This window comes from Notolabrus celidotus, chromosome 4 (genome assembly GCF_009762535.1).
Source record: "Notolabrus celidotus isolate fNotCel1 chromosome 4, fNotCel1.pri, whole genome shotgun sequence".
Taxonomy (NCBI): domain Eukaryota; kingdom Metazoa; phylum Chordata; class Actinopteri; order Labriformes; family Labridae; genus Notolabrus; species Notolabrus celidotus.
This window is the reverse complement of record NC_048275.1, coordinates 4,300,302-4,312,801: the sequence shown is the minus strand read 5'-3', so window position 1 is coordinate 4,312,801 and position 12,500 is coordinate 4,300,302. Positions and strand designations below refer to the sequence as shown.

The 12,500-nt window shown below is 45.2% G+C and overlaps 3 protein-coding genes across 4 annotated transcripts in view; 2 read left to right on the top strand and 1 right to left on the bottom strand.

Moving 5' to 3' along the window:
- The window catches only part of cdh23 (cadherin-related 23), a 15,299-nt gene extending 13,771 nt beyond the window's left edge, over window positions 1–1,528 (top strand). Inside the window, exon 26 of the mRNA XM_034681710.1 lies at window positions 219–1,528. Coding sequence (XP_034537601.1) covers window positions 219–554 — 336 coding nt within the window. The 3' untranslated portion in view covers window positions 555–1,528. The remainder of the gene's footprint in view (window positions 1–218) is intronic.
- A 79-nt stretch (window positions 1,529–1,607) lies between these two features.
- Window positions 1,608–6,763, bottom strand: eif3s6ip (eukaryotic translation initiation factor 3, subunit 6 interacting protein). Its single transcript, XM_034681712.1, has 15 exons — window positions 6,589–6,763; window positions 6,226–6,271; window positions 5,046–5,256; window positions 4,849–4,928; window positions 4,683–4,744; window positions 4,527–4,596; window positions 4,376–4,449; window positions 4,116–4,287; window positions 3,855–4,009; window positions 2,884–3,054; window positions 2,627–2,760; window positions 2,350–2,523; window positions 2,044–2,233; window positions 1,873–1,953; window positions 1,608–1,777 (listed from the first exon to the last, which is right to left on the bottom strand). Exons 1-15 carry the CDS (start codon window positions 6,613–6,615, stop codon window positions 1,700–1,702), a joined length of 1,725 nt encoding a protein of 574 aa, XP_034537603.1. The 5' UTR covers window positions 6,616–6,763; the 3' UTR covers window positions 1,608–1,699.
- A 1,393-nt stretch (window positions 6,764–8,156) lies between these two features.
- The window catches only part of smoc2 (SPARC related modular calcium binding 2), a 20,788-nt gene continuing 16,444 nt past the window's right edge, over window positions 8,157–12,500 (top strand). For both annotated transcript variants that reach the window (XM_034681714.1, XM_034681713.1), the window contains exon 1: window positions 8,157–8,780. In XM_034681714.1, the coding sequence (XP_034537605.1) occupies window positions 8,709–8,780 (72 nt within the window). In that variant the 5' untranslated portion in view covers window positions 8,157–8,708. The remainder of the gene's footprint in view (window positions 8,781–12,500) is intronic.

Below are 12,500 nucleotides of genomic sequence, written 5' to 3'. Positions count from 1 at the left end.
ACGAAGCATCAGGAGAGACGAGGATCCTCCTCCAGTGTTGTAGTTTCAGGCGTGTGCTCCGATCTGAAGCAGCTTTGTTTCCTCTGCTGAGTTTTCTCTCCTGAAGTCTTTACTCTTTAGTTGAACTCTTCCTTCTCCTGTTTTTCTTCCTCCAGCTCTCACTTTGTTGTTGTATTACTCCTCCTCATCCTGTCTTCTTCTCCTCTTTTCTTCACCAGCTGATCCAGAGCGATCTGGACGATGACGAGGACGATCGTTTGAGCGGCGGTCGCGGCACTCTGCGCTTCAAACACAAGCTTCCTGTGGAGCTGAAGGGTCCCGAGGGCGTTCACGTGGTCCACGGCAGCACAGGGACCCTGCTGACCTCTGACCTCAGCAGCCTGCCGGAGGACGACCAGCGGGCTCTGGCTCGCTCTCTGGAGGCTCTGAACACCGAGGGGGGTCTGTACTCGGAACGAAACGCCCGCACCGAGTCCGCCAAGTCCACCCCGCTGCACCGCCACAAAGACGGGGACATCCTCTCTGAGAGTCCGCTGGAGATCACTGAGTTATGACTAGCCGAGGCCTCGCTGGTCTGAAGACGACTCCTGGCTCCACAGCGCCCCCATCAGGGGGGTGTGAGAGACCGCAGGAGGAGTGTGTGTAGTCTAGTTCACCAATCAGTTGACGGTCTGCAGCCTGTGATTGGTCTATGAGGATCACATGATGAAGGCAGCTGCTGTCATCAACCTCCATCCAAAGAGCAGACTGAGCCTCCTGTGGGAGGAGCTTACTCATCCTCACTGATCCTGCACCTGGACTGCACACACATTAACACACACACACACACACAGATGGAGAGAACTGAAGCTACGTGCTCAGACCAGCAGACAGACTGTGAGACCCTGAGTTTGACGAGGCGTGGACTTCTCAGCGTCAGACGTTAAAAGATGATGAAACACTGATTTTGTACCTGGTGCTGTTTTCACCTGACGCCAGGTGTGTGAGGAGCTCAGACTGTTCTGTGAGGATTTTATAAAAGAGGACAATCAGAGCTGAACTCTTCCTCCTCCTCCTCCTCCTCCTCCTCCTCTCTGATGAACTGATGAATAATTTTTATAAAGTTTGATATGGAAGGCAGTGAAAAAATAAAGTCTTCTGGACGGAGCATAAAAAGATGATTTTATAAAGACGGCGTGAAGCCCACAGAGACTCCACACTGCCACCTGATGGAAACCAAGAGTCACAACATTTCCTTTATTTTTTTATTTGATAGAAAATGTGATGAATTAAAGATATTTTTAAAGAAACGCTGGTTTACCAAACAGGTCGGATTATATTGGATGTTTGGAGTATGTGTATCTCGTGGTTTGGTGACGTATGTGTTTGTTTTTCTTTGTATGAAAATGTTTCTGACGAGTGCCGTGTTTCTAACGTTCAGTTTTTATATTCCCATTTTGTAACTTTTTATTTCTTCGTCATTCTTGTCCTGAGGTCTGTGTCGGGAAATGTTGGATGATCTGTGATAATAAAACAAATATGCAACAGAGCAAACTGAAGCCTGCTTATTCATGTGTGCGAACACTGCCCCCTGGTGGTCGTTTGAAGAAAAAAACACAGGACAGGAGTGAGTGTTCCAGCTTTGCTCCTTCTCTTTATTGTTTCCTGGTCACATAGAAAAGTTTCATCTTTAACACTTTCATAAATCAGGTCTCTGAGCTCAGACTGCTCTGCTCGTCGTGCTGGTGGCCGTCGTGGACGTGACGCTGAGGGGCATCTTCTTCAGAGTCCGGTTCAACTGAGAGACAGAGAGCAACATTTAAAACACATGATAAACACTGAAACAAACAAACACTGGATCATAAAGAGCTTTCAGTGACTCGGTGAACTTACCTCCTCAAACTTGTGGATCTGTCGGATGAAAAAGTCTCCGTAACGGCGAGCTACCTTGGTGTCAGCGATGTGGATCATGTCCTGATGGAGAGAGAGAGAGAGATTGTTGAAGACACAGACTGAAACATGAAGCATCATCAGCTGCTCTCCTTCCTTCAGAATCTGACTCACCTTGTCGATGTAGAAGTCGACCTCAGACGCTGACTGGAACTCTCCTTCCAGAGCCGAGATGCCGCTGGTCCAGACCAGGTTCTTCATCTTGTGTTTGAAGACCAGCAGCTGGATCCTGAACTCCTGCTCCGTCATGTCCAGGAACCCGGCCAGCTTTGCCACGGGCATCGTGGTGTACAGCTTCAGGAAGCTGCAGACACACAATCCACACATCATTTCAGGAGCTGAAGAGACTGTGAGCCCTGCACTGGACAAACATCTATTTAGAGGCTGATCCACATGGTGACCTTTGACCCCTGTCTGTACCTGCGGATGGTGGACAGCTGAGCCTGCTGCTGCACCTCCTCAGCGAACACCTTCAGCTGCTGCTGGAACGGCTCTTTGTGGTAGTTTGGGTGAACGTTGTCGTAGTTCGGAACCACAGGAGACAAAAACTTGGGACAGGCGAAGCTGAACTGCTCCTCGAACACCTGCAGGTCTCTGCGCAGGGAACAAAACACACAGAGGGTCATTTCAGACACACACAGAGAGACACAAACACACACACAAACACACACAGTCAGACAGAGTCTCTCGCTCTCACCCTTTCTGCATACGCAGCATCTTGTCTCCGTATTTCTCTCTGAGCTGAGTGTGGATGCTCTCGTCGATCCTCATCGGGTACATGGTGAGAGCGATGGCCAGCAGACCGTGCATCTGCTCGTTCTGTTTGTTGATCTGAACACACACACACACACACAAACACAGATTAGGAGTCATTATTAGAACCTCAAAAACTAAATACTGTTCACGGTCTCAGAGACTCTAGATCCACAGAAACAAGGACTCTTGTTGCCCCACCATCTCGTATTTGTACGTGGATCTCTGGAACATGTTCCTGGTTCTCTGGATGTAGAGCAGGATGTTGGCGAACACTCGGATGGCGTCCTGGTAGCGTCTCATCATCAGGTAAGCGAAGCCCACGTAGTAATAGGTGGTGATCTGACACTCAGGTACGCGCGAGTACATGCTCTGCAAGACGGGACAAAACAAATAGAAGACAAAGAGATAAATGTGTGATATTCGTTTCTCATACTGAACGGAAAATGAACCAGATTGAGAGCAGAGACCTCAAAGCAGGGACATCAACACTGAGACCTAAACCCAGACCTCAATGCAGAGACCTTGACAAACAACTTGGCCGCTTGATGCAGCAGCTCCGCCCCCCCTTTCTGTGTTTTTTATACTTTTGCGTTTTCTTTTGTGACTTTCTTTTCTACAATGATCTATCGTTATTATTATTATATTTGTATCTATGTGAGTACATTGTTGTATCCCCTGTCCCGTGTTGTAAGCTGCTGGAACAAAAGAATTTCCCCCAATGGAGGATCAATTAATAATACCTTATCTTGAAACCTCAACCAAGAGATCTTTCTATGAGACCCTAACAAAGAGACTGAACGCAAAGACCTCAGGGCAGACCTAAACCAGGGTTCATTCACACTTTTTGAAATCAAACTCAAGACCTTTAAAGACTTTTTAAAGAAATAACAGAAGAAAAATGAATACTGCTTCTGCACGGCCGAAAAAACAGCAATTTACACGTGTGGTAAATCGAACTCTGAATCCAAAGTTCAAAAGATATTTTAAATACTTTGCAAATCACGTCAGAATCGTTGTTTGAGTCCGCCAACCCTCCCAGGGATAAAAGTCAGAAAATATATATTTACAATGAAAAGGTTCAACTTATGACAAAGTAAAGAGAGAGAGAGGGTGTGTGTCTAGTGTGTGTGTGTGTGTGTGTGTGTGTGTGTGTGTGGATGCTGTTTCACCTTCTTGTTGAGCTCGATGTTCTCCAGGACTTTGATGGCCTGATAATAATCCCCGAGCAGAGAGTGCAGCCTGAGCAGACCCACCAGACTGAAATATCCCAACATCTTATACAGAGAGTGACGACCGTACTCTCCCGCCACGCTCTCTGGGTCTCCTACAACAAACAACAACAACAACACATGAGCATGAGGAGTAAACACAACCTGTGCACATGAATTCAGCGTCTACAGATCTCTCCTTCACAGAAACCTCCTCCTCACCCCCGCTGGTGTACACCTCCAGCTGGCGGTTGATGTTGCTCTTGTCGACCAGCGAGTGCAGCACGTTCAGGACGCTGTGGACGTTCCAGATCTTCGGGTTGTTCCTCAGAAACTCGATCTCCTCCTCAGACTTTTTGGCCGTTTTGCAGCGATACTGACTGAACGACTGAAACTGTGGAGAGCAGACACACACAGTCAACGTCTCTGAGTTACAACATGAATCTGTTCGTATTAAACGGGTGAATCACAGGATGCTTTACCTGGTAGATGAACTCATCGATGATGTCCCACAGCCATTGGTTAGGGAGCTCCAGGGGGGCGGGGCCATCAGCGTCTGTAGAAGGTGAAACGATGTGATTAGAGTCTTTAATTCCTCGGGACGTTCAGACACGTACAGATCAGTGTACTCACTCAGGATGTAGTTGAAGAGGTTGCAGTAGTTGTAGTACGACTCGAACCTCTGATCCAGAGTGGGTCCGCCCTGAAGACCAAACACACACACGCTTCACACACATCATCAAGGCTTTACACCACAACACAGGCGACCCAGGTGGAGCAGGTACTCACGCTGACTTTGGCGTAGATGTGTCTGTAATACAGCTCCTTATAGAGGATGAGGAACACGGCATCTGCAGGGAGCACACACACACACAGGTCACAGAGTGCAGACTGGCAGGTGTGTAAAGTTAACCTGTATCAGCTGACCTCAGAGATACTGAGAGTGTTTCCTCACCATTTCCCACCAGCGATGAGATGGCCTCTGCCTCGGGCCACGGTGACGTCTTAAAGAACCGATCCGTCAGTTTATTCCAGCTGCAGAAGAAGAAGTCAGAGTGAGAGCTTGTTTTGTTTCACAGATGTGATGTTTGAGGGAAGGGAGATAAAAGATGCTCAGACATGTGGTCTCTGTGAGGACGACGCCCCGCTCACCTGTTCTCGTACACGTCCTGGATCTCGTAGATCTTCTGCTCGATGCTCTCGCTCGACACGCGGTTGGACTGCAGCTCGTAGACTTTCTGGTCGATCAAGTCCGAGGTGGTTTTGTGGAAGTACTGCAGGAAGTTCTTGATCACCTCCGGGATCACGTGATAGGTCTGCTGCTCATACTGGCGCTCGTAGGCCAGGTCGGCTTTAGGGTCACCTGAGGGGGGAGGAGTCACATCACACATCTGTCAGCTCTCTCAGTCCAGAGTTTGGTCTTCTTTAAATCAATAAAGTATTTTTGTTTCAGCCTTCCATGTTTCTCTCTTAAGCTAGGGTTGGTAGTCACAGAAAACTAGCATGAATTTGAATGTAGCATTTCCTCAGGACTCAGGACTCCATTCTTTCAAAAGGACGCCCCCGCTCACATGCACGAGCGCCGCTGACAAGCAGGAGATGTTTTTCATTCATTCAAACATTGATTGTTGCTTTGTTGATTGGCGTGATCACGGCCGACAGTGACCGGTTATTAAAGACCGGGCGGACACTACAATACATATACATTTCCTGTAGGACTTACTAAATGTCATTAATTATTTTGCTTGTCAGAGCCCCCGTGGTGAGAACTTTTTAGACTCTGATCCGGACTACAGTCCTCATCGGGTCAGAGGGGACAGGCCCGAGGTCGAGCGAGAGCGGCAGTAAAGAGAGGCAGGGGACAGGGAGTGCATGCTGGGGAAATGTACGCGCAGGAGGCGGGCAGAACGGCAGGAAGGGATGTGATTGGTTTCATATTTTGGCTCCTGATGGCAGGGATTGGTTGGTGTTTTCCCAGGTTTACTCCGGCTGTAGATAGCAGCTTTTTTCACTCTTTTTTAAGAACACATTATGTATTGATTACCATCAGGACATAAAGATCATTTTAACCAGTATGACAAACAGTATATCTAAATCTGATTACCAACCCCAGCTTTAATCTCAGCTCATCATAAACTGAATCAAAGTTGTGTTTCAATCTCAACATTTCCCTCTCACCTTTACCTGTGGATTACCTGGATACCTTACCTTAGATCATCTAATCTGGACTCTCCCACAATACAATGCTGCTGATGTGAGGAGGTCATCACCCAGGTACTCAAACTCACAGGTACAAACACACATGACGTCACACTGAGGTGTTCACACTCACCTGTGTGCAGGTCGTAGTCGTTGGGGTAGGTGTAGGGATCGTATTGCTGAAACAAAGCAGAGTGAGAGGTTCTGTTACTGATGCTAAGCTAACAGCTGTCACACAGATATAAACATCTCCTTATGATAACATATCAGCTTCACACACACAGATCTACACCTGAATACACACATGGAGCTCACACAGGTGTGTTTACCTCACACATACATCAACAGTTATCATCACCAAGCTAACATCAAGCTAGCAGCATTAGCTGACTGATGCTGTTTGAGCCGGTAGCTAACAGCTCTCAGGCTAACAGCCTGCTAGCTGTAATCTTTAATTCAGAGACAGAGATTATATAATCTGAGATTATAAACTCACCTCTGTCTCTTCTTCCTGGTACGACATGATGAAGATGAAGATGAAGGAGCTCTGCTGTGTGAAGCTGAACGGGTTCTCTGTTAGCTCAGGAAGCTAAACCACGCAGCTCGCGCTGAACAGAACACCGGAAACGGAAGGAAGAATTTTCTTCTTCGTTGGTTTTGGTCGGCCTGTAGGAAACTCAGCAGGAGGGTTTCTTTATTAGCGCCACCCTCAGGCCGGATGTTCCCTCAGGATGACACTGAGTCCAGAGGAACACTGACTCTTTACTGCGAGACAAGAATCATCTCAACACTTCAATCAATCAATCAATCAATCAATCAATCAATCAATCAATCAATCAATCAATCAATCAATCAATCACAATCAATCAATCAATCAATCGTATTTATTTATTAACGAAAAGTTTGTTGAACCAATTATTATTTATCCTTCAAATATTTTTATTTATTACATTATTTTATGAAACCTTAAAATACATGCATTTATTTCGTTATTCATTTTACCCTTAAAACATTTTTTATTTTATTTTATTTAACATTTTAACACATTTATATATTACAAAGTTGTTCAAGCTTTAAATACACTTATTTAACATGATTTTCTTTAACTTTGTTTTTAATTTAAATACTTTCATTTTTCTGTTATTTTTTAAAACCTTTAAATACATGTATCTATTACTTTATTTCTAATTAAACCTTTAAATACATATATTTATTACATTATTTTATTTAATATTTAAATACATGATTGTGTCTAACCCTTTAAATTCATGTATGTATTACATTATTCTATTTAATCTTTTACTGCATTTATTTATTCTGATATTTATTTAAATTGAAATACATTAATGTATTACATCATATTATTTAATCTTTGTGTTTCAATATGTTTATTAAGGAAAACAAGATCTCAAAAAAGCATCCACATAGACATTCAATTTTCATATAACAGTACAACTCAAAGGCCTGATCTCACAAACTACAGTATCACTGATTCGGACTAATGAATTTTATTTAATCTTTCAATACGTTTATGTATTCTCATAATATTTAAAATTTAAATAAATGTATTTATTACATTATTTGTTTTACAGAGTGTCCTGACTGAGACAGGCAGCAGCACAGAAACAGAGATTCAGACAACAATGATCAGACAAACAAGCAAACATCCAAAGCGTTCACACAGCAGACAGTGGCGAATTTTCACCACTAGGTGGAGCTAGAGCTGCAGCCTCTCCAACAGGGACTCAGAGGGTCAGCATTACATCCCTTCAGATCAGCAGGATCAGTCTTTCCCATTGAGACTGCTCAGGTGAACCTGGGATTCAAATCAGTCACAGTGAGGAGTGAAGTTATGAATTATTGATTTTAAGTATTATTATTTAGAATCCTCATCTTTACTGCGAGAAACTCTGTGTGACTCCTTTGTAACATATTTTTATTTATTTCACTTCAAAACAAAATATCTCTCTCTCTCTCTCTCTCTCTCTCTCTCTCTCTCTCTCTCTCTCTCTCTGTGTGTGTGTGTGTGTGTGTGTGTGTGTGTGTGTGTGTTTGTGTTATATTAAGGGGGTGTATACTGAGTGCAGACTCCAGCAGCAGTCAGACTCTCCTCCCTCCAACAGTCAAACATCAGCAGAAACGTCTGTAAAGAAAGAAAAGAAAGAAAGGAGAGAAAGAGGAAAGGGGGACTCTTTGTTGGGATTTTGAAGGAGGAGGAGGAGGAGAGAAGAAAAGGTGAAAGAAAAGAATCCCTGACGTGTTTCCTTCTAGCAGCAGACGGAGTCCCTCTCTCCCCTCCGGCTGAGGAACAGGCTGCATCCGATCAGAGAGAGAGAGAGAGAGTGAGAGAGAGAGAGAGAGAGAGAGAGAGAGAGAGAGAGAGAGAGAGAGAGAGAGAGGAGGTCAGAGTCACAGTTCGTGTGAAGAAAGCGAACAGACGGAGTAAAGAGTCCAGCGCACACCTCTCCTCCTCCTCGGACTTCTTCTTCAGGGACTGTTGTGGATTTTCTTTCAGTCCTCTTTGCATCCTCAGACTCAGAGGGTCGGTGTTAAAAGAAACTCGGAGTGAATTTTGGATCGTGCGTAATTTGGAGAGTTTATCCACGCTGCGTCAGGATGCGCGTCCGGCCGCTGCTGCTCCTCTGTCTGCTGTGCGCTGCACGAGCTCAGAAGTTCTCTGCTCTCACGGTGAGTAGATCTATGGATCCACAGATCCTCCAGAGTGACTCAGATAGATCCACAGATCCTCCAGAGTGACTCAGATAGATCCACAGATCCTCCAGAGTGTGTTTCATATAGATCCACAGATCCTCCAGAGTGTCTCAGATAGATCCACAGATCCTCCAGAGTGACTCAGATAGATCCACAGATCCTCCAGAGTGACTCAGATAGATCCACAGATCCTCCAGTGTGTCTCAGATAGATCCACAGATCCTCCAGTGTGTCTCAGATAGATCCACAGATCCTCCAGAGTGTCTCAGATAGATCCACAGATCATCCAGAGTGTCTCAGATAGATCCACAGATCCTCAGGAGGGTCTCAGATAGATCCAGAGATCCTCAGTAGGTTCTCAGATAGATCCAGAGATCCTCAGTAGGGTCTCAGATAGATCCAGAGATCCTCCAGAGTGTGTTTCATGTAGTTCAACAGATCCCCAGAGTGATTTTCATATAGATCCACAGATCTCTAGAGTGTGTTTCATATAGATCCACAGATCTCCAGAATGTGTTTCATATAGATCCACAGATCTCCAGAGTGTGTTTCATATGGATCCTCAGACCTCCAGAGTGTGTTTCATACAGATCCACAGATCTCCAGAGTGTGTTTCATATGGATCCTCAGACCTCCAGAGTGTGTTTCATACAGATCCACAGATCTCCAGAGTGTGTTTCATATGGATCCTCAGATCTCCAGAGTGTGTTTCATATGGATCCTCAGATCTCCAGATGGTGTTTCATATGGATCCACAGATCTCCAGAGTGTGTTTCATACAGATCCACAGATCTCCAGAGTGTGTTTCATATAGATCCACAGATCCTCAGGAGGGTCTCAGATAAATCCACAGATCCTCCAGAGTGTGTCTCATATGGATCCACAGATCCTCCAGAGTGTGTTTCATATGGATCCACAGATCCTCCAGAGTGTGTTTCATATGGATCCACAGATCCTCCAGAGTGTGTTTCATATGGATCCACAGATCCTCCAGAGTGTGTTTCATATAGATCCACAGATCCTCCAGAGAGTGTTTCATATGGATCCACAGATCCTCCAGAGTGTGTTTCATATGGATCCACAGATCCTCCAGAGTGTGTTTCATGTAGATCCACAGATCCTCCAGAGTGTGTTTCATATGGATCCACAGATCTTTATCTGTTGTAATCCTAATTGTCTGAGGTCTGTTGTTGTCAGAACAGATTAGTGATGCTGAAGAAACAGCTGATGCTCACCATGAGTGGCACATCTGGCTGTTAGCAAAAAGCAGGATGAAACTTTTCTGTCAGAAAATAATAACTTGGTGTTTACAAGATAAGATCAGCAAAAAAACATACATCTTTATCCACTGGGGGCGCCAACATCAACACAAGCAGAGAGCTCATCACAGCAGCTTTAAGTCTCTTTTTGAAAGTTTTAAATCAGACATACAGGTTTAAGTGATTATCCATGAAGACATCATTATGGTGCTGACGGTCATGTGCCTCAGTGTGAACATGTTTTATATCTGCTTTATTCAGGCTGATCTTCAGACTGAATTAAAATCTCATGGTTGAGAAGTTTCCGTTGAAAAGGTTTTCAGACTCTCTGATCAGACTGTCAGTTGGCAGCACCTAAAGGTTTCCAGATCTGAAACTGCCTGCTCTTCTTTTTGTCCTGTTCACTCCAGTTAAACCAACAACTGCAGAAAATAAATAAACTCACACAATATAACACACTGTACATACACTCTGCTAAACAAAGTAAACACAACACAACACAACAATAAACAAACTATAAACACAACAGGCACAGAACAAAGAAACCATAAACAGATATAAAACACATGCAGACACGTACAGTCTACTACAACACTACTGACAAAATACAGGCACACTGCAGAGAGTGTACTGACACACTGCAGACACACTGCAGACACTGTACTGACACACTGCAGACACACTGAGGACACACTGAGGACACAATGCAGACACTGCAGACAGACTACTGACACTGTACTGACACACTGCAGACACAATGCAAACACACTGCAGACACACTGCTGACACTGTACTGAGACTGCAAACACAATGCAAACACACTTTAGACACACTGCAGAAAGTGTACGGACACACTGTAGCCACTGCAGACACACTGCAGAAAGTGAACAGACACACTGTAGACACTGCAGAAAGTGTACAGACACACTGTAGACACACTTTAGACACACTGCAGAAAGTGTACAGACACACTGTAGACACACTGCAGACACACTACAGAAAGTGTACAGACACACTGTAGACACTGCAGAAAGTGAACAGACACACTGTAGACACTGCAGAAAGTGTACAGACACACTGTAGACACACTGCAGACACACTGCAGAAAGTGTACAGACACACTGTAGACACACTGCAGACACACTACAGAAAGTGTACAGACACACTGTAGACACACTGCAGACACACTGCAGACACACTGAGGACACACTGTAGACACTGTAGACACACTGCATATGCACTGCATACACTCTGCAGACACACTGCATACACACTGCATATGCACTGCATACACTCTGCAGACACACTGCATACACACTGCATATGCACTGCATACACTCTGCAGACACACTGCATACACACTGAGGACACACTGTAGACACACTGCAGACACACTGCATATGCACTGCATACACTCTGCAGACACACTGCAGACACACTGGAGACACACTGTAGACACACTGGAGACACACTGGAGACACACTGGAGACACACTGCAGACACACTGCAGACACACTGGAGACACACTGTAGACACACTGTAGACACACTGCATATACACTGCATATACACTGCATACACTCTGCAGACACACTGCATACACTCTGCAGGTTGTGTGTGTGTGTGTGTGTGTGTGTGTGTGTGTGTGTGTGTGTGTGTGTGTGTGTGTGTGTCTGTGTGTGTCTGTGTGTGTGTGTGTGTTTGTGTTGATGATGCAGGTGAGGAAGCTTAGTGTCTGATGAAAGAGAAACAAACAGAAGACTTTCCCCTGCAGGTGAAGAGTCAGATCTTTTCTACCTGATGAGTCTTAAAAAGGAGCCAAAGAGAGTGTGTGAGTGTTTTCCTGTTTGACGGAGAGAGGAGGATAACCTCAGGTCACAGTCCGTGAATATTTAAATAATGAGACTTATGAAAGTTTAAAAACAGTGCGAGAGGTAGAGGATCATCGTTCTGCCTTTTTGATCCTTCAGGGCAGACGTAACATAAATTACAGGCTCTATTGCACCCCCCACTTTCATCAATCTGTGCAGCTGCCCACAGAGGGTATTTGTCGTCACATGATCCTCCCCCCCTTCACATCTTTCACACATCAGAGTGTTTTTGTTCCTCTGATAGAGTCAGCAGCAGGTGAAGCTGTCACTTTCTTCCTTCCACCTCTCTGCAGACTGATGATCCTCCTCCTCAGAGCGTCAGCGCAGGAAACTCCCGCCGCGTTGTTTAACACATCCACTTGGCTCTCAGCAGGGCCCCCATTGACCCCGAGGGGCTGCCGTGTGAGGGGCCCCTCTGGGTGCTGGGAGTGGGGGCCCCTCAGTCCAGAAGGCCCTCATCAGCCCACAATGTGCCCCCTCCATGTCCCATTCACTCCCATAATGCAACAGCGGAGGGGGGTAATAGGATTTGATTTGTGTGCTGGTTGGTTAAAAAGACTTCATCAG